Here is a 21,348-nt window from a genome sequence, read left to right as displayed (position 1 = left end):
TAGGAGGCTTCTGTGGAGGAAAATGAACAGACAATGTTTTGGCTCTACACCTTTAATCTGTATCAAAGATGAATGTCTTGACCCAAAATGTTGACTGTTCCTTTCTCTCCTGGCCCTTTGAGTTCCTCCAGTATCTTGTTGACTGCTTCAGATGCAGCCTTTACCTTCAGTGTTTAAGGTACAGGGTGCATAGTTTACTCAGTAGTTCGGCGTTTGTGAAGGATGCTTGATATAAACTGGGTATGGCTTGTTCTGTCCATTAAAATGCTAATATTCTGAACCAAGTTTTAAGAGAAACTTAAACTTCAATCAAGTTATCGTAGAGAGGATTACCCAACTATTATATTATTTTAATAGTACTTTTATACCTAATAACACTTGCTTATTTTGGTTGGCAAGTGTCAACCTGATAATTGACTTGCATTATTGGTCATATTGGTTTGAAAGTCGATCCGTTTATTATCTAAACATGCTTAGTTAATAAGACCCATAAGATATAGGAACAGAACCAGACTATTCAGTTCATCAGGACTGTTCTACCATTCCACCATGTGTGATGTATTTTTCCCTCTCAATCCTTGCCTGCTCTCCGTAACCTTTGCTGTTACTAATCAAGAACCTATTAAACTCCACTTTAAATATACCTGATAACTTGGCCTCCACGGAAGTCTGTGACAATGGATTACACAGATTCACCACCTGCTGGTTAATGGAATTACTTCTCGTCCCTGTTCTAAAGGAACATCCTTGTATTCTGAGGCTGAGCGCTCTGGTCCTAGAAGTTCCCATTTGAAGCATCCTCTCCATGGCCACTATCTCGGCCTTTCAATATTCAGTAGGTTTCAAAGAGATCACTCCCTCATTCTCCTAAACCCCAGTGAGTGTAGGCTCAAAGTCTGTGTTCGCGACAGAAGCTGGAAATTTGTACATTGCCCCTGTGGACAATTCAGTCCCTACACTCCTGCTGTACTCTTCATGGAGAATTTGACTGATCTTCAACATTATTTTCTTGCACTAACCCTGTATCCCTTGATTCTCATCATATCTATCACTCACTATTTCTCTGTCTGTACTCACTATACTGAACTGTAAAAACATTCATGAATAAGAGAGTTCTACAGATTTGCCTTGCTCTCGGTGAAGTGATTTCTTACCTCAGTCTTGAATGACTGACCACTGGTTTTGAATGCCTCAGCAAGAGGGACATGTAATAGGCCTGCACCTATCCTGTTGTACCTCCTTGGAGTTTTGTATGTTCCAATGAGATATCCGCTCATTCTTCTACATTCACTGAACTATGCATTCATTCTGCTTAAGCTCTCCTTCATGAACACAGCCACTAATACTATGAAGTAGTCTTTTGGATTTTCATTACTGTCCCTCTGTTTCAAGTACTTCCTTCATTAGGCAGGGAGATTGGCACAAAATATTTGTTTTACTTGGCATTGTCTTATTCAATATAAATGTTTTGGCCTGATTTTAAGACAATAGTGTTCTGTTATTATAGAATATAGATCACTACAGTAGTGGAAGGTCTTTTGGCCCACCATGTTGTCCCAGTCATGATGCTAATTTATGCTATATGTCCTCTTCCTGTGTACGATCCATATTTCTCCATTCTCTCCATATTCATATGTCTAAAAGCCTCCACGAAAATGCCTGTTTCCATTACTGATCTGGCCAATGTAGACAGTTGCATTCTCACGAGGAAAACTTGGCCCCCACTTTGCCTTTAAACTTCCCCCCCCCCCCCCCACCCAGCCTTAAAAGCATGTCTTCTGGTGTTTGATGTTATAGAATAACACAATGTGTAGCAAAATATGTCACAAACCTCAAAGGGTAAAGTAATATGATTTTATTAAAACAAAGGGCTTTGATTTCTATATATCTTTCATGACTTCAGGATATCCAGAGCCAGTTACATGCTTGCTGTATAGTGACTTGAAATGGGGGAATCTCTGCAGTCAGCCAGTGCACAGATGGATCTTGCAGACAGCAGTAAGTGATGTGTGAGCTGTTTTGTTAACTTAAGCAGAAAGACACACATTGTTCAGAACAATGGGGAGAATTCCCTGCTCTTAAAAATATCAGATATATTGTGAAATCCTTCACATCCACCTGAAAGGATATAAACATTCAGCAGCCACCTTACCAGGTACATCTTGTACTGGCAGCAATAATCACTCCACGATCAAAGTGACTTGGTCACATTTCTTCTTTGTCATGTTTGTTCTGCATGTTAACTGAATCTCTTGACCAAGTCTGCATGCATTTTTGCTTTGAGTTGATGCCACATAATTAGCTGACTAGATATTTGCACTAATGAAAAGATGTACCTAAAAAAGTGGCCAGTAAGTTGTATTTGGCTCTAAACATCAGCTTCAATAATACAACATTCCCAAATCCCACAGTGTTGCAGCATAGAAATGGGTCTTTGAGCCCATGACATCCATGCAAACCTTTCTCACCATCAATATTAATTCCATCTGCTCACCTTAGGATCATAACCTCCCATGCTTTTGCTATTAAAGTGCCTGTTTACATGTTTAAAAAAATCTTGCCCCTCAGAGACACGAGAAATCTGGATCAACACATGAGCTCAGCATTCATGGAGGAAAATGTGCAGTTGGCATTCTTCCTTAGACATCAGCTGTGGCAGGGCTTGCATGCTATCACTGATAACAAAACGAAGGCGGCCGGCATTGCCCACTATAGCACATCCCTCCCTGATGAGTTTAACATTCTATGCATGGTTTGAACAGAAGGGAATGTGAATGTCACCACTCACCCTGGTAGTCTCCAGTGCACCTGAATCCAGAGTCTCTGCTGTGTTTGTAAGAGCAGACGTCTGTGGGGTAAACCCTGGGGAAACATTGGGCCTGAATGCTGTCCCAGGCTATGTCTTTAGATCCTGCACGGAGTAGCTGGTAGTATTTGTAGACATTTTTACCCTCTTCCTGCTTCAGACTCTGATTTCCTCATGCTTTAGAAAGACCACTATCATCCCAGTACCCAAGAGAAAAACAAGATAATGTGCCTTAATGAATGCTGCCTGCTGACTGTGTTTTCTATCATTGTTAAGTGTTTTGAGAGGCTACTTGTGTCATGCATCAACTCTGGCCTTCTACTCAACCTCTGCCTTAAATATACCCAGTGATTTAGCCTGCACAGCTGCCTGTAGCAATGAATTCCACAGATTCGCCACCCTCTGCCTAAAATTTTTTTTCTCATCTCTTCAAAATGGATGTCCCTTTATTTTGAGACTGTGGCCTCTGGTCTTAAGACTTCCCCACTTTCAGAAGCATCCTCTTCACGTCCACTCTATCCAGATCTTTCTGTATTCAATTGGTTTCAAGGAGATCTTCTCTTCTCCCCCCCCCCCCCCCCCCCGCTCCAATTCTTCTAAACCCCATTGAGTACAGGCCATCAAACAAACACAGCACACATGTTAACCCTTTCCTTCCTGGGATAATTCTCACAAACTTTCTGAACTCGCTCCAATGTGAGCACACCTTTTCATAGATAAGGGGCCCAAACCTTTTCACAATATTCCAAGTGCCATCTGACCAATGGCTTATAAAGCTTCAGCATTATGTCCTTGCTTTTTTATTCTAGTCCTCTTGAAAGAAATGTGAATATTGCATTTTCCTTTCTTAACACTTGGGAATCCTGCACAAGGACTCCCAAGTCCCTTTACATCTGATTTTTGAATTTTGTTCCCTCTTAGAAAATAGTCCACGCCTTTTTCTTTCTACCGAAGTGCATGACCATACACTTCTCTACATTATATTTCATCTGTCACTTTGCTCATTTATGTCCTTCTGTAGACACCCTGTTCCCTCACACTACCTACCCCTCCAACTATGTTTGTATCATCTGCAAACTTGGCCACAAAGTCTTCAATTCCTTGATCTAAATCATTGATGTATAACATGAAAAGAAGCAGTCCCAACACCGACCACTGCACAGGGAACAGTGTGCACCACTAGTCACAGGGAGCCAACTAGCAAGGTCCCCTTTATTCACATCCTTTGCCTCTTGCCAATTGGCCAATCGTCTATCCATGCTTGTATCTTTCCTGTAAAAGACTCAGCTTTTATCTTGTTAATTAGTTTCATGTTCAACACCTTGATAAAGGCCTCCTGAAAATCCAAATAAACAACATCCACTGACTCTCCTTTGCCTATCCTGTCTGTTATTTCCTCAAAGAATTCCAACGCACTTGTCAGGCAAGATTTCCCCCTAAGGAAGGCATGCTGACTTTGGCCTATTTTGTCGTGTGCCTTCAAGTACAATGAAATCTTTCCAACCACTGAAGTCAGGCTAACTAGCCTATAATTTCACTTCTTCTGCCTCCCTCCCTAGTTAAAGAGTGGAGTGACATTTGCAATTTTCCAGTCCTCTGGAACCATTCCAGAATCTAGTGATTTTGAAAGATCATTAATAATGCCTCTGCAATCTCTTGGGCTATCCCTTTCAAAATCGTGGAGTGTAATCCATCTGGTCCAGGTCTTCAGACTTCTCAGTTTCCCAAACACCACCTTGTTAATAGCAACTGCAGCCACTTCTGCCTCCTGAGATTCTTGCATTGCTACCATTCTGCTAATGTCTTCCACAGCGAAGGCTGATGCACAATACTTATTATGTTTGCCTGCCATGTCCTTGCCCCCACCAGCATCATTTTCTAGCAGTCTGATATCCACTCTTGTCTCTCTTTCACTTTTTATACGAGAGATTTTTTTTTGGTATTCTTTTATTTTGTTGGCTATCTTACTTTCATATTTTGTCTTTTATCTCTTTATGGTTTTTTTTTAGTTGCCCTCTGGTTTTTAAAAACTTCCTAATCCTCTACCTTCTCAGTAATTTTTGCTATCTTGTATACCCTCTCTTTTGCTTTTATGCGGATTGTTGACTTCAGTTGTCAAGCCTCATCCTCCCTTTAAAATATGACTTCATGTTAGGGATGTATTTTCCTGCGCCTTTCAAATTGCTCCCAGTCACTCCAGCCGTTGCTGTTCTGTCATCCTCACTACCAGTGTTCCCTTCTAATCAACGTTGGCCAGCTCCTCTCCTTCTTCTGTAATTCTTTTTAGTCCGCTGTAATACTGATGCATCTAGTTTTAGCTTCTCAAACTGCAAAGTGAATTCTGTCTTCTTATGATCACCGCCTCCTCAGGATTCCTTTACCTTAAGCCTCCTGATCAAATCTGGTTCATTGTATAACACACAGTCCAGTATTGTGTTTTCCCCTAATGGGTTCAACCACAAGCTGCTCTAAAAAGCTGCAAACTGATAGTTTTTCCTTGCCTCCCACTACACCCTTAATCTTGGTGTTATCATGAATTTGCTGATCCAGTTAACCATATTATCATCCAAATGGTTGATCTGGTTAGACACAACCTGTCATGCTGACTATCCCTAGTCAGTGTATGTTAATCCAAATAGTTGTATATTTGGTTTTCAATTTTCCCACTAAGGGTGTCAGGCTCACTGGCCTATAATTTCTTGGTTTATTTTTTTAGAGCCTATCTTAAACAGTGGAACATTAGCTATCTTCCAATCCTCTGGTACTCCACCTGTCACTAAGGATGGTTTAAATATCTCTGCTAGGGCCCAGGCATTTTCTGCACTTGTCTTCCACAGGGTCTGAGGGAGCACCTTGTTAGGCCCTGTGAATTTATCCACCCTAACTTGCCTCAAGACAGCAAAAGCGATGTAATGGACTTTTACCGTCGTAAACCAGCGAGTTGTTTGTTGTGCCTCCCCACTCGCTGGGAAAATGGAGACGCCTCTTTCTCCCTTGTTAGGGAGAGAGAGAACCTGTGGTATTTTGAATACTGGGTAAAATGCGAAGTCTTTGGGCTAATTGGGCTATTGCTTTGCTCACACTTGAGTGATTGGTAGCAGTGCTGATTCTTTTTTTGCCAGTGGGGGGGGGGGAATTGTTGCTCACTGCTGCTTACGTGCAGGAGGGGGGAGCTGGGGGGACTTCGGGGTTCTAACATTTAACTGTCGTTCATTCTTTGGAGCACTCCTCTGTTTTCACGGATGGTTGTGAAGAAAACCATCCGTGAAATTGTATGCAATTCTCTGACATTAAATTGTACCTTTGAACTTCCTCCTCTAACTGTATAAGGTCCATGAAGTTGATGCTGCTTTGCCTCACTTCTATAAACTCTGCGTTCATCTCCTTAGTAAATACAGATGCAAAAATTATTTTAAGATCTTCCCATCTCTTCTGGCTCCACACATGGATTACCATTCTGATCTTCCAGAGAGTCAGTTTGTCCCTTGCAACCCTTTTGCTGGCAACTTATCTATAGAATCCCTCACCTTGTATGTGAGGGCAACCTCTTGCCTTCTTTTGGCCCTCCTGATTTCTTTCTTAAGTGTTCATTTACATTTCTTATACTCCTTAAGTCCCCCATTTGTTCCTACCTGCTGTGCAACTCTTTTTTTACCCCAGCAAGGGCCTCAATATGGCTTGAAAACAAGGTTCCCTTAACCTGTTATCTTTACCTTTTATTCTGACAGGCATGTGCAAGCTCTGTACTCTCAAAATTTCACTTTGATAGCCTCCCAGTTGCCAAGTACACCTTTGTTAGAAAACAACCTGTCCCATTTCAGACATGACAGATCCTTTCTGATACCATCAAAATTAGTCTTTCTCCAATTTAGAATCTCAACCCTCAGATCAAACCTATTTTTTTCCGCATTATGATTACATTCAAGCAATTTGAGATTGTATTCCATGTTATTATGTGCCCATGTTGTGCAGATGTTCACGTGTATTTTGGGAATCTGAGTTGTCTTCATGCCCACTGCTTCATTTATTTTGAGGTCGCAAAGCCATTGCCAACTCTGAGAATTGTTTATGAAGTTCACGTTGCAGCGTTTTTCACACCGGTTTATTCTGCACTCATCATGTTCATGATTTAGAACGTGGAACATAGAAATATACAGCACATCACAGGCCCTTTGGCCCAAGTCTAAGAGGCTCTTAAAAGACCCTATTGTATCCACTTCCACCACCATTTCATGCACCCACCACTCTCCATTTGGAAAAACTTACCCTTGACATCCCCTCGGTACTTACTTCCAAACACCTTAAAACTATGCCCCCTCATGTTAACCATTTCAGCCCTGGGGAAAAAACCTCTGGCTATTCACACAATCAATGCCTCTCATCATCTTATACACCTCTTTCAGGCACCTCTCATCCTGTATCGCTCCAAGGAGAAAAGGCCAAGTTCACTCAACTTGGCTCTTGAACTCAATCCCGTGGTTAATGAATGCCAACACACCATACGCCGCCTTAGCAACACTCTCAGCCTGCTCGGCAGCTTTGAGTGTCCTATCGATACAGACCACACATCCTCCACACTGCTAAGAGCCCTACGATTAATATTATATTCTGACTTCAAATTTGACATATCAAAGTGAACCACTTCACATTTGTCTGCTTTGATTCATCCATAGTGTCTATCAAACTTCTGTTCCAACATAAAAGTTTATGAAGCCTTTTGTTTCTGATGTGGGTCTGTGTATCTTTTTCATTCAGCCATCAACACACAGTAAAATAGCAAGCAGGAAATGAAGATAAATCCCAAAAGAGCAAAAGAAGAGTAGTAAAATGAGGAATCACATAAAAATGCCGCGGCTCAAGTGTTCACTGAAATTAAACAAGAATAACAATGTGCTTAAGCAGTATCTCATGAATCAGTGAGCAAGACTCCGTGTCTGCTGCACTCTCTCAGCACCACAAACTCTGCTATGTTACAGTCCTGTATGGTCTTGCATGAGTGCTCTGGAACATAGAACAGCGCAGCACAGGCCATTCAGCAAGGTTGTGCTGAACCATTTAAATTAGTAATCAAATTGCTAGCTATCCTCATCTCTTCTATCTACACAATGTCGATATCCTTTCACATTCCTCACATTCATGTGCCTATCTAAATGCCTCTCAAAAGTCCATAATATAATCGCCTCTACCACCAGCCGTAGTGTATTCTCAGCACCCACCACTCCCTGTGTAAAAATAACTTGCTACTCACAACTCCTTTGAAATTACTCCCTCTTACCTTAAATGCACTCCTGGTATTAGATTTTTCAACTCTTGTCTTGTGTACTCTATCACTGTCTCTCAATCTTATTGCCCGTCAAGATATTGTCTTGTGTACTCTATCAATGGCTCTCAATCTTAAACCTCTTAGATTTCCTGACAGCCTCCTTTCTTTCTTTCTTTTTCAATCTTTTTATTAGTTTTTTAAAAAAAAACATAACATAATATTATATTAAATAGGTTATGAATACAATAGATTTGAAATTAAGTTGGTAACAAGATAACAATATCTTATTAAACTCAGCGAAAAAGGATCATACAATATCAATCTAATCTATATTGATTACATGAAAAGATTAAAAATAATCATCAAAAGAAAAAAAAATGTAAAATATAGGAAAAATGTATATTTAAGGAAATAATTAAAAAAAAATAAACCTATACTAACATGGGCAATAATAATATTTTATAAGTATATGATAGTGTCAACAACTCCGGAACTCCATACCAGAACAAGAATAATAAGAGTTAAGGTCTGGAAGAAGTCAAATTAATTCATATGAAAGTGTCGAATGAACGGTCCCCAAGTTTCTTCAAATTTAATTGATGAATCAAAAATAGTACTTCTAATTTTTTCTAAGCTTAAACAAGAAATAGTTTGAGAGAGCCACTGAAATGTGGTAGGAGGATTTATTTCTTTCCAATTTTGTAATATAGATCTCCTGGCCATTAATGTTACAAAGGCAATCATTCGTCTAATTGAAGGGGAGAGTCGACTATCATCTTCATTTGGTATACCAAAAATTGCAGTAATGGAATGAGGTTGTAAATCAATATTTCAAACTGAGGAAATGGTGGCAAATATGTCCTTCCAGTAATTATGTAAGGTAGGACATGACCAAAACATATGGGTCAATGAAGCCACATCTAAATGACATCTGTCACATTAACATGAGAATAAAACCGAGCAAGCTTATCTTTAGACATATGAGCTCTATGTACAACCTTAAATTGTATTAAAGCATGTTTAGCACATATAGAAGAAGAAGAATTAACCGTTTGTAAATTTTTTTCCCATTTTTCCGTTGAAATATTGTATTGAAGTTCTTTTTCCCATTCCTGTTTAATTCTACCTGATATCTCTGGTTGTATTTTCATAATCATATTATAAATAAGAGCCACTAATCTCTTCTGACAGGGATTTAAAGTAAAAATCATATCTGAAAAATCTATCAAAGTTGAATTAGGAAAGGATGGTAAAACTTTATACAAAAAGTTTCTAATTTGTAAATATCTAAAAAAATTAGATTTAAGTAATTTAAATTTGTTAGAAAGTTGATCAAAAGACATCAAACTACCTTCAGAAAAAAGATCGCGAAAACATATTATACCTTTCCTTTTCCATATATTAAAAGCTTGATCTGTTAAAGAGGGTTTAAAGAAAAAATTAAGTAAGATAGGGCTATCAAGAACGAAGTTTTTTTTAGATTAAAAAATTTACGAAATTGAAACCAAATTCGTAATGTATGTTTGACAATAGGGTTAGATACCTGTTTATTAAGTTTAACTAAATCAACAGGGAGAGAAGAGCCAAGAACAGAAAATAAAGAATATCTTTGTGTACCATTACATTCAAAATTTACCCACTGTGGGCACAATGGTAAATCTAAATCTAATTTCCAGTATAATAAATTCCGAATATTATTCGCCCAATAATAAAATCTAAAATTGGGTAAAGCTAAACCACCATCTTTTTTAGATTTCTGTAACTGTCTTTTACTTAATCTGGGGTTTTTATTTTGCCACACAAATGAGGAAATTTTTGAATCAATGCTATCAAAAAAAGACTTAGGAATAGAAATTGGTAAGGCTTGAACTAAATATAAAAATTTCGGTAAAATCATCATTTTAACAGCATTGATCCGACCAACCAATGATAAGGATAAGGAAGACCATCTAGTAGTAAGTTGTTGAATTTGATGAAGCATAGGTAAAAAATTCAATCTGAATAAATCTTTATATTTCTTGGTAATTTTTATACCTAAATAAATAAAATTTATCAGTAACAATTTTAAATGGTATCCTGTCATTCAGTAAAGTTTGTGCATTTAAAGGGAAGAGTTCACTCTTATCCAAATTTAATTTGTAACCAGAAAAACTACCAAATTGAACCAACAAGGATAGAATAGCGGGAATAGAATTATCAGGATCAGAAATATATAACAACAAGTCATCAGCCTCCTCTACTCCAGAGAAAACAACCCAAGTTTTTGTCTAACCTCTCATAGCAATGCCCTCTAATCCAGGTACCATCCTGTAAAACTTCTGCATCTACTCTAAAGCCTCAGTATCCTTCCAAAATGAGGTGACCAGAACTGTATTCAGTACTCCAGGTACAGCCTAATTAGAGTTTTATAAAGCTCTAACATAACTTCCTGACTTTTGAACTCAATGACACAACTAATAACAGCTAGCATGCCATATGCCTTCTTAACCACCCTATCAACCTGTGTCACCACATTCAGGGAGCTATGAACTTGGACCCCAAGAACCCTTTGCTCATCAATGCTGTTAAGAATTTTGCCCTTAACAGTGTACTGTCTCTTTGCATTTGACCTACCAAGGTGTAACATTTCACATTTGGCCAAATTAACTCCATCTGCCACTTCTCAGCCAATACCTGCAACCGATCTAGTTCTATTGTATTCTTTGCCAGCATTTACGCTATTACAACACCACCAATCTTTGTATCATCTGTAAACTTAATAACATTTTCTATGTTTTCATCCAGGTCATTTAAATATATTACAAATAGCAGAAGTCCCACTACAGATCCCTGTGGAACACCACTGGTCACAGACCACTAGCTAGAATAAGTCCCTTTGACCAATACCTTCTCTCTTTTCTGGGCAAGCCTGCTCTGAATCCAAATGGCCAATTCACCATGGAACCCATGCATGTTAATTTTCTGGATGAGTCTCCCTTGAGGGACCTTGTCAAATGTCTTACTAAAATGCATGTATACAACATTCAGAGCTCTACCTTCATCACTCTTGTCGCATCAACAAACTCAGTCAAGTTAGTAAAACACATCTTGTCCCACACAAAGCTATGCTGGCTCTTCCTAATTAGACCATGGTTTTGCAAATGTTCATAAAACCTATTCCTAAGAATTCTCTTCAGTAACTTTCCTACTACTGACTTGACTTGTATGACTATAGTTTTCAGGATTATTCCTGATACCCTTCTTAACTAAATTCATCATCTCTGTCGACACCTAGGGTTCTCTTTCCTTGCTATCCCTGTCCTTCCATATCTGTCTTGTACTTTCATTGGTCCTTCCACATATCTGATGTGGACTTGTCTAAAAATTGCTGTTCCCAATAAACTCTCCTTAGTTCCTGCTTAATGCTTTTGTAATTTGCCCTGCTCCAATTTAATACTCTGCTGTAAGGTCCATACTTACAACTATCTTAAAACTTAAGGTACAAGCAGGCCACATGATTAATATTCCTACCACGAGCATCCAATCCCTCCATCATCGACAAACGGTTGCAATAGTGGGTACTATCTACAAGATGCACTGCAATAACACACCAAAGTTCCTAAGCCAGCACCTTTCTGACCCATAGCCACTACCAGCTAGAAGGACGAGAACAGATACCTGGGAACACCACCACTTGGAAATCCCCCTCCAAGTCACTCACCATCCTGACTTGGAAACATATCGCCATTCCTTCATCGCTGGGTCAAGATCATGAAATTCCCTCCCTAAAAGCACTGTGGGTGTACCTACTTTTCTGGGACTGCAGTGGTTCAAAAAGGCAGCTCATCACCACCACCTCAGGGGTAACTAGGGATATGGGCAATAAATGCTGGCTTAGTTGGTGATGCTCACATCCTGTAAATTAATAAAAAAAAAGTCTTAAGGAGTTGTGGTCAATTTTTTGTACTCACCCACTGAAAGGTCAGTCACTTGGCCAGGCTCATTATCTAGCAACTCCTCTTGTTGCACTATCTGCATTCTGATTCAAGAAACCTTTCTGGATGCCCCATTTAATCACACACACTCAGAAGGTTCGAGTTTATATTAGAGAAGTTGAAGCCTTCCATAACAACGTATTGTTTTTACACCTTTCCGTAATCAGTCTGCGTACCTTTTCTTCACTCCCAGCAGCTCTTAGGAGCGGTGGAGTGGTGTCTGTAGGATAATCCTGTCAGAGTGATTGCACCCTTCCTGTTTTAGAGTTCTACTCATGTAGGCTCAACGATGAGCCCTCCATTATGGGCCGACTGAGTAGAGCTGTGATATAGTCCCCCACCTCATTTACATCCCTTTTCTAAAAATATCAAAGCCTTGGCACATTAAGCACCCATTCCTGTCCCTTTCTCAACCAAGTCTTTGTTATGTCCACAACATCATAGTTCCATGTACTAATTCATGCTCTAAGTTCATCACCTTTACCAGTAATACTCCTAACATTAAAATACACACACTTCAAACTCTCTGTTTCATTTTATCTATTACGTTGTGCTTGGCTGTTTATACTGGCCCTGACATCTGCCTTCCTCTCCATCCCACCTCTATCTGACCTGGTTCTCTGGTTACCATCCCTTGCCAAACTAGTTTAAACTTTCCTGCATAACAGTAGTGAACCTCCTGGCCTGGGTATTGTTTCCGTCCAGTTTAGTTGCAACCCGTCCCTCTTGTACAGGTCACCCCATCCCAGAAAAGGTTCCAATGATCCAAGACGCTGAAAACCTGCCCCCTGCACCAGGTTTTCAGCCACTCATTCATCTGTACTATCGTCCCTGACTAGCACGTGGCACTGGGTAAAATGCAGAGATTGCTACCTTTGAAATTCTGTCTTTCAGTCTCTTTCCTTACTCCCTATGTGCAGTGCAGGATCTCTTCCCCCTTTCTACCCATATCATTGGTACCAATGTGCAGCACAAACTTCCATCTGCTCACCCTCCCTCTTGAGAATATGCTGCTGCCGCCCTAAGACATCCTGGACCCTGAGAGGAAACGTTACCATCATGGCACCTCTTTTCTGGCCACGGTTTTGTTTGTCTGTAATCACTCAGTGATTAGTCTTTTATGTATGATGTTTACATTAAACTGGGCATTACTGTATTTGCATGTTTTGACCAATTTTGCACCTTCTTCCATTTTTGTTTTAGTTACTTGACTGTTCTGTCAGTTACTGAAATTCCTGTTCAAAAATAAGTGTTATCCAAGCAATAAAGATTGATTGAATATCAGTAATATCCCAATATCAGGGTCTCTTCATTGAAACATGTTGGGTATAGTCAGTTATATAACTAAGATTAAGAATGAGCTATCTTGGACATGAAGTAAAGTTAGAGGTGGAATGCAATTATTAAAAAGTAGTTTCCATTCAGCATTTAACATTGAGTCTAGAATGAGATGAGACTAATGGAAAGAACATATCATGCAGAAAGGGTGTTGGATGGGATGTTGCTAAAAATGCTTTAAGGGTCTTTGACCCACTTCATCTTTACTAGTAGACCATTGTTGAAACACTACGCAATCTTCTATTATATCACATTGCTATTTTTTTCTTTTCATTTGCTCTAAATATCTGCAGAGGCTGTACTAGAAACAGATGTGCTGACAAACAACATGATTTGAGATGTAGGATCTGTAAGGCAGCTGAGTATGGTGCTCACTAATTGAACAGGAGTAGACTGTACATGAGGAGACCACCTTACTTATGTCCTTACAGCATTTCCACATGCTTTAACAGATTATGGATATTTTTTCTATAGCATCCTAGGTACAGACTGGGGGACAGAATGGGTTAATAGGATTGGTTTTGCTTTACTCTTGGCTTATCTGATTTTATGTTAATAAGAGAGGCAAACTCTTAGGCTGAGCCCTTGGCGTGCCGCACAACAACAGCCAGTTATGAAACCCCGAGAGCGGGTCCCATTCCCGCAAAGAACTGTAGTCAGTGTATAACTCCAGGTCAGGGTCTTCCAAAGAACCCTGAAAGGGAAAAATAAAGATATTAAGGATGGAAATGGAACTATTTCCGGATGCACTCCAGAACTCCGCTCTGCCTCAGAGATGTCCTGGAGTTGTGGAAAGTGCAATAAAATGCAAGTAGCTAAACAGTCATTTGTTGTCATGGGCAGAATGGTCTCTGTGCCATAAATTTCTCTCATTCTCTGAAATAAATCTTTTTTGTAAGAATTTTGACCAGCTATAATTATCTCAAAAACTGCCTTTTGCAAGTCAAGACCTATACTTATCCACCAACTTCTTTCCATCAAGGTTTCCCAGCAAATTTAATAGTAAAAGCTTGACTTCAATACATTTGAGTCTAGGATTTATTGCAGTGATTTCATAGTGAATGTTAAATTGCATATTTTGCAGTCGACTAATAGTACTCCCACTTTGGATTCCAATGATGAGGCCTCTAATTCCCTGTGCTGCACAGAAGATCTTTTGTGTTAGGGTTGCTTCATTTGTATCTTAGTCTGTAGGGTTCTGTGCTCATTAAAAACTAACACAAGATCATGCAGCCTATTTTAACTTCTGACCTCTCGTTAAGTAAAATGGGACACTGCAATTGTTTCAGAGCTAATATTGACCAAAGCAGAACCTATTGCATAATGAAAGTTGAATAATTAAAAATCTATGCAGATACTTTTGTGTGATACTGAGGGAGTGTTGTTACTATTTCTTTTAGTTGGGTCTTAACTCATGTGGAAATTGCAGGTTCCATGTAAATGTTTTATCAAGGAAAGGAGCACATGCCTCCACTAACTGCCACCAAAAACAAAATGCAAAGCTGATGCTTCACTGGAATATCAAAATCTGGTTCACTCATCACTGATCACTTAGCTGTAGGATCTGTTTCTGCACAGATTAAATTCTATATTGTCCACCTTAAAGCAGCGACTACACTTTGAAATACTTCATCTGCAAGGCACTAGGAGAGATCCTGAATTCCTGAGAGGTTACAGGCTGACTTTTTCCTGTCTGTTGCATTAGAGCACGCAGCGTGATCCAAATATTTATTAGTAAAACATTTCTGCACATCTTTTGTTCTGTTTATATTTTGAAGTTTTCCGCCTTCTGTCGTCATTTTTTTTTAGCTGCATACAGATTAATACCTCCCCCTCCAATAACTGTCCTTTCAGTTTCATGCTTAATATTAAGATATAATTATTTTATATTGTGGAAACATTGTCGATTTTACAGTGAGTGTAAGGAGTAATTTAATCTTTTCAGATGACTTCAATGACCATTTGAGATTTTCTTCTGCGGTTTATAATGTCCTCTGAAACCCAAGGGTAAACTAGAGCCTTATAATTCACTTCTAACTATATGCAATTCTGTGTCCATTGCACTTAAGTAATAATGACCAAGTGCCTGCCCCTTTCCGGAGAACTGATAATAAACAGATCAGATTGAAGGATGAGCCTGCCAGCTGAGACTTTCCACCGTCCGATTCCCGGCACTTGGAGCCATGACCTCGTCTTTTTAGTGGCTTTCAAAATTATTGACTCACTCGAACGGTAGCAAAATCTTCCTTACAAATGACCCACTGAATCAATCTTTCCTTGTGCGTTCAAGTTTAGTGGCAGAATATTTTAAGCTAGTTATGAGACTGTTTTGCAAAGTTTGCACAAAATCCACTTTATGAGCAAGAGACCCTTGAAACTCTGTTTCATCCCTTTTTCTCTTTGTCTGCCTGTGTCTTATTGCCTTCCAGTCTCTGCCATGCACTGACGATAATGCTCTCTGCCCCCATCGCAGTCTGCCTCCATCTCTTCATTTTGTCTCTTGAGTCTCATTACTTTTAATTGACGGGGTTTTAAAAGATCCTGCCTTTGACATAATGAATAACCTTCTGTACCAAGGAGCAGATTAGTGAAATCAATAATCTGATTGGGATTGTAAATAAGCATTACAAGTCATAAGGTCCCCAGAGTAAAGCACTCCAGGGATCTGGAGACACGACTTTTTAAACATTTTTTAAAAAATGGTACTTTTTCACACTACTTAAACATCAAGCTCTTTGTGAAAAAGGATATTTAAGTAGAAAGACTTAAATGATTTTGTTACAAAGTGGCCCAGTTTTGCTTGATATTTTACGTGTTTAATTAAAGCACCATTAATCTAATCTTTAACAATTTTCTTCAGTATTTTCTAATGACTTTTGAAGATTATTCTCTACAGAGAGTGTGCCTAACTCACCCAAAGGTTATGCAATTACACATTCTTGTAGATAAGACGGAGACATGGATGTGATCTTTCTGTAGTGCCCACTGTAAATATTTTCAAGCACAAGTTGGGTAGGCAGGTTAAGTCACAGACAAACCTGTGGCCTTCACAAACACATGATCATCCAAGCGCTTTACAGCCAATAGAGGAGCTCCACAGTAGCTGAAATACAGCAACATTTGTAAAGTAGTAGCACCCAATTTGGTACTTAGCAAGCTCACACTGATAAGTGTGTTCATGACATTGATACACTTGTAATGATAGCAGGAAGCCAAAGACAAATCCCAAGTTCTTCTAAGAAAATACATATGGGGATCATTTGCATGGACCCATGAATATAGATGGGGCCTACATTTACCTTTTCACTTGTAAAGCAGGACCTCTGACAATGCAGTACTCCCTTGGTATTGCATGAGATTATCAGACTGGGCCTCTGTGCTGAAGGCTGTCTGGAATGAGACTGGACTCACAGCTTCAAGGCAAAAATGACTACTTACTGAGACAGCTGACACATGATATCAGTATTCTAGCAGTTGCCATTATCAACGCTGTTAAGTATAACCTACATATTTTGCCTAAACCTACGTATTTTTGATTTTTGTTTTATCCCCACTGGAGGAAATGTGCTGAAAGGCGGAACACATACTTTATGCAGCAGTAAAGGTTAATTGCTAACGTAAGTGGTTGCATTAGTCCAGTGTGTGTGAATTGTTGTTCTTAACTCTGTGCCTAAAGCACTAGAGTCTGGCATTGTGTGAGAATATCATTGTTCATACACATTTTTCCTACTTAAAGCATTTAACTAATTGGGGTATAATGCTCTGGATATTTACAGAAATTTATCAGACAAGAAAATAAAGTAGACCACACTGCCTCTAGTGGTAAACACAAGAATGAACACACACAAACATCCTGTTGCTAATAGTGTGTAATCTTTACAAGCTGCTCAATTGAGCAATGATGGTATATTGCTGTCCTTTTTAATATATCAATTATTCCTGATAGAGCATTGAACAAATACCCACTGTAAAGTTACTGTCTTTTTGTGGAGCATTCTTTGTTATTCTACTTCATTTCAGTGCAGTTTGCACAGTAGCAGTTTTGTTTGATCTGTGGTCTTTCTTCAATTATCTTTTCATATTTTGGAAATATTGTGTGTCAAAACATTTGCTGAAGATTATGGGGTGGGAAGTGCTTCAAAGAAAATGAAATAATTTTAGCTGTCCTGACAGAACAAGAAATTGTGTCTCTGCATTAATAAATTATATGAAAAATGTTTTGAGGTGCTCCATTCATTTTCAAAACTCAATAAAATAATATTACTGTTCCTTTTTATCATTTTTCTTCAGTCTTTTTCTTGAAATTTGTTTCCATCTCTTTCTCCTCTCTTGCTGTCTTTAATCTTATATGAACAGCAAATGATCAGCCTGTTACCATACGATTTAATTTTGAGATGTATAATGTAATAGCTTATTAAAATCACAGGTTGTTTTATAATAGCATAATTTTAATAGTAATTACTTGTTCCATGTGTTTTAATGTTTTTGTGCATTCAGTTTGGATCATTTATGAACAAGTGATGATTGCTGCCCTTGACTGCAGTCGTGACAACTTGGCAACAGTAAGTACCGATACCATTAGAAGTTATTTCCCAGTTCTATGTCTCTGTTTTTAGGCTTTTGAATGTGTGTAAATTTTACTAAAATGCAAATTATTGAAGACTTACTTGCACACAACACTATATCCAAGCAGTTTATGCACAGTCTTGAAGTGCCACATAAACATAAGGAAAAGTACCTGAAGCTGAAAGTATGTAGCACTTTAGTTGTTCCTCAAATTTCAGTTTGGATTTTTTTTTTGATTTGCTTTTGCATAAATGTAAATTATTTGTGCTGGAATTGTGAACCTGAAGCCAAATAGTTCTAGAAGATAATATTACTCCAAGAGACACAATTGATATTGTTGCCCATTGTAGATTAGATGTCACCCAGCCCCCTTTAGAAATGGAGTTGTATGATTTGGTTGAAGAACTTCTGTGAACTTATTTATTAAATTAATTTAGAGCTTCAGTTTGTATTGCTTTATCTGTTTAACATACAGATTAAATTGCCAGAGTGCAGGAAGTCTGTTTGACAAGCTGACATGAAGAGAGGTGGGAGTTGAGCATGTTGAGTATAACTTCGACTTGTTGGTGTGAATCACCTATTGCTCTGCTGTCTAAAATGTAGGATTGTCTACCCTTCTCCCCTTCCTCCATAATTTTATCTTAAAGCTCATGTTTCTGTTTTATCTAAAATGCAAGGGTCTCTCTAGCCAGGCAAAAACAATACAGTGGCTTTTGGTTAATAGGGACACATTGGGACCAATACATTTTGGCCCATTTAACTGGCTGCCCAAATTAACCAAAGTTGCATGGAAATTGTTAAAAAGGTATAAAAATGACAAACTACCATTTAACTGAGTAATAAATTATGTATTTAAATGAAATACAGAACAAATTAGAACAGTACCAAAGCTACTGCAGTACCATAAAACTGCGTATTAGCTCTTAGTTGTTATTTCTGTTGTGTATGTTGCCAGTGTACGCTGCCGTGTTCTTTTGATTGATTGGCAAGTCTCCTGCCTCAGTTTTGAGGCATAGTGTCCCAAGTAAGTGAAGGGAATCACTGCTATTTTCTCAACGAGTTTTTGTTCTTTAAGAGTTGTCCGAGATAAGAGGCTGCCCCGATTAACTGATTACCCAATTAACCGAAATTCACTGTATCAGCAAATCGGTCCTGAATGTGCAACCTTACCTGACCAGCTTAGCTGGAGCCTACTTTCCTACAGTAGTCTATTTAAATTTGTCATGAGCTCGGGTTAAGAGAAAAAAGGAGGTGCATAGCAGGTATAGCAAGTAGAAACAAATGCAGTGCTTATGGAGTGCGAGAAATGCAAGAGAACACTTTAGAAATCAGGAAGGCTAAAGGAAGGCATGAGGTTGCTCTAGCAGACAAGGTGAAAGAAAATCCCAAGCTATTCTACAGATATGTTAAGAGCAAAAGAACTGCAAGGGACAAAATTGACCAGAATAGTAATCTATGTGTGAAGCCTAAACAGATGGGGGAGATCCTTAAATCCATTCTTGGCATCTGTATTGCTTGGGAGACGAATACAGAGTCTATAGAAGTGAGGCAAAGCGGTATCAATTTCATGGGCCCTGTACAGATTACAGGGGAGGAGGTGTTTGCTGCCCTGAAGCAAATCAGGGTGGACAAATCCCCAGAGCCTTCAAGGTGTTCCCTTGAACCCTACGGCAGACAAGTGCAGAAATTGCCAGGGCCCTAGCAGAGATACTTCAAGCATCCTTAGTGACAAGAGAGGTAATAGAAGATTGAGAAGAGATTCAATAGGGGTATACAAAATTATGAGGTGTATAGATAGGTTAAATGCAAGCAGGCTCTTTCCATTGAGTTTAGGAGGGACGACAACCAGAAATCATGCCTTAAGTGTGAAAGCTGAGAAGTTTTAAGGGGAACATGGGAGGAAGCTTCTTCATTCAGATGCTTGTGAGAATGTGAAATGAGCTGCCAGCACAAGTGGTCCACGTGAGCTCAATTTCAATGTTTAAAAGAAGTTCGGATGGGTACCTGGATAGTAGGGATATGGATGCTGTGGTCCCTGGTGCAGATCAATGGTCCTAGGTAGTTTAAATGATTTTTGGCATGGACTTGTTGGGCTGAAGGGTCTGTTTCTGTGCTGTATTTCCTCTATAACCCTGTAGATGTAGGGTGGATGATGGGAAAACAATACAATTGACATTCTTTGTGTGAGTGACTTTGGACACTGGTAAAATCCTGTCAAAAGCTTTGCAATGAAATAGTTTCTTTTTCTTTCAGTTAGTGTTCATAGTTGGACGGCAGGTCAGAGCAGTTGTAAATTGGAGCGGATTGTTTGTTAACTGCTGATTCAGATTTACAGCTTTCACCCTGTGAATAATGTCTGCTTAGTATGTACTATACTTTGGAGTGAATCAGAAATGCTACCTAACTATGCAGCTTTCAGTTTAATAAGAGGCACCTGCGACATTGAAAGTTAAATGTCAAGGCAAAATTCATGAATTCTCTTTTGCCCAGACTGTTGCCCACAAAGAGGTCCATCGCACTTCAAAACAAAATGTCAACTGATGAGCTTATAATAGTTTAACTCGGCTTTTATTTAAGAAGATCGGAAGCTAAGCTTAGGACATTTGGGAGATTGTTTTGGAAGGACAATTATGTAGGATTACTTAAGGAAAATTTAACTTAACCCTTTTATCGAACACTATTTTACCTGTTGTGTGTGATACTGCAGTTTGAATACTTCTTGTACCTTTTACTCTTGCATCTTACCTGGTGAAGTACAGGAATAGGAACATTGAAAATTCCATTCCTTGAGACTGTTCAGAGCTTGATTTATGTGATTTTTCTTTTCACTTCATGGTCTCCAGATTTAGGGTAACCTTTCTAAAGGATGTTTCCTGATTAGCTTCTGATTGACCCAGCTCTAATATATCTTGATTTTCCCAAGAAATATCTTGTCTGTGTTTACAATGTCATATCAACATAGAGTAGGCCCTTCAGTCCAAGCTGTCTTTGCTGACCATGATGCCAAATTGAACTAATCCTATCTGCCTGCCCATGGCTATACTCCTCCATTCCCTGCCTGCTCAGATGCCTGTCTAAATGCTCCTTACTATTGTTATTCTATTGTGTCCTTCTGTCATTTCAAGCACCTTGATCAGTTTGCTTATTAATGTATTAGACTTCTGGGTATACAAATCAAGTTTATACAACCTTTCCTCGTAATTTATCACTCTAAATGCTAAAACAATTCTTAGCAGCACCTGCTCCAAGGCTTCTATGTTGGAGTATGTGTTCAGGTTTCTGAACCTCTGTGAAGATCCTCATTTCCCTTTACAGGATAGATATTTGTTTGGTAAGTAAATTGGTAGCCAAGCCAAACAGAGTTGACGAATAGATCAGATCAACTATTCATTATCAAACAT

The 21,348-nt window shown here is 38.9% G+C and overlaps 1 protein-coding gene across 4 annotated transcripts in view; it reads left to right on the top strand.

The window, feature by feature from the left end:
* emc2 (ER membrane protein complex subunit 2) overlaps positions 1–21,348 on the top strand; it is a 123,263-nt gene that overhangs the window by 25,615 nt on the left and 76,300 nt on the right. For all 4 annotated transcript variants that reach the window (XM_059973343.1, XM_059973336.1, XM_059973359.1 and 1 more), the window contains exon 3: positions 17,879–17,943. In XM_059973343.1, the coding sequence (XP_059829326.1) occupies positions 17,879–17,943 (65 nt within the window). The remainder of the gene's footprint in view (positions 1–17,878; positions 17,944–21,348) is intronic.

The sequence above is a fragment of the Hypanus sabinus genome, chromosome 1 (genome assembly GCF_030144855.1).
Source record: "Hypanus sabinus isolate sHypSab1 chromosome 1, sHypSab1.hap1, whole genome shotgun sequence".
NCBI classification, from domain to species: Eukaryota; Metazoa; Chordata; class Chondrichthyes; order Myliobatiformes; family Dasyatidae; genus Hypanus; species Hypanus sabinus.
This window is presented reverse-complemented; position numbering and strand designations above follow the sequence as displayed.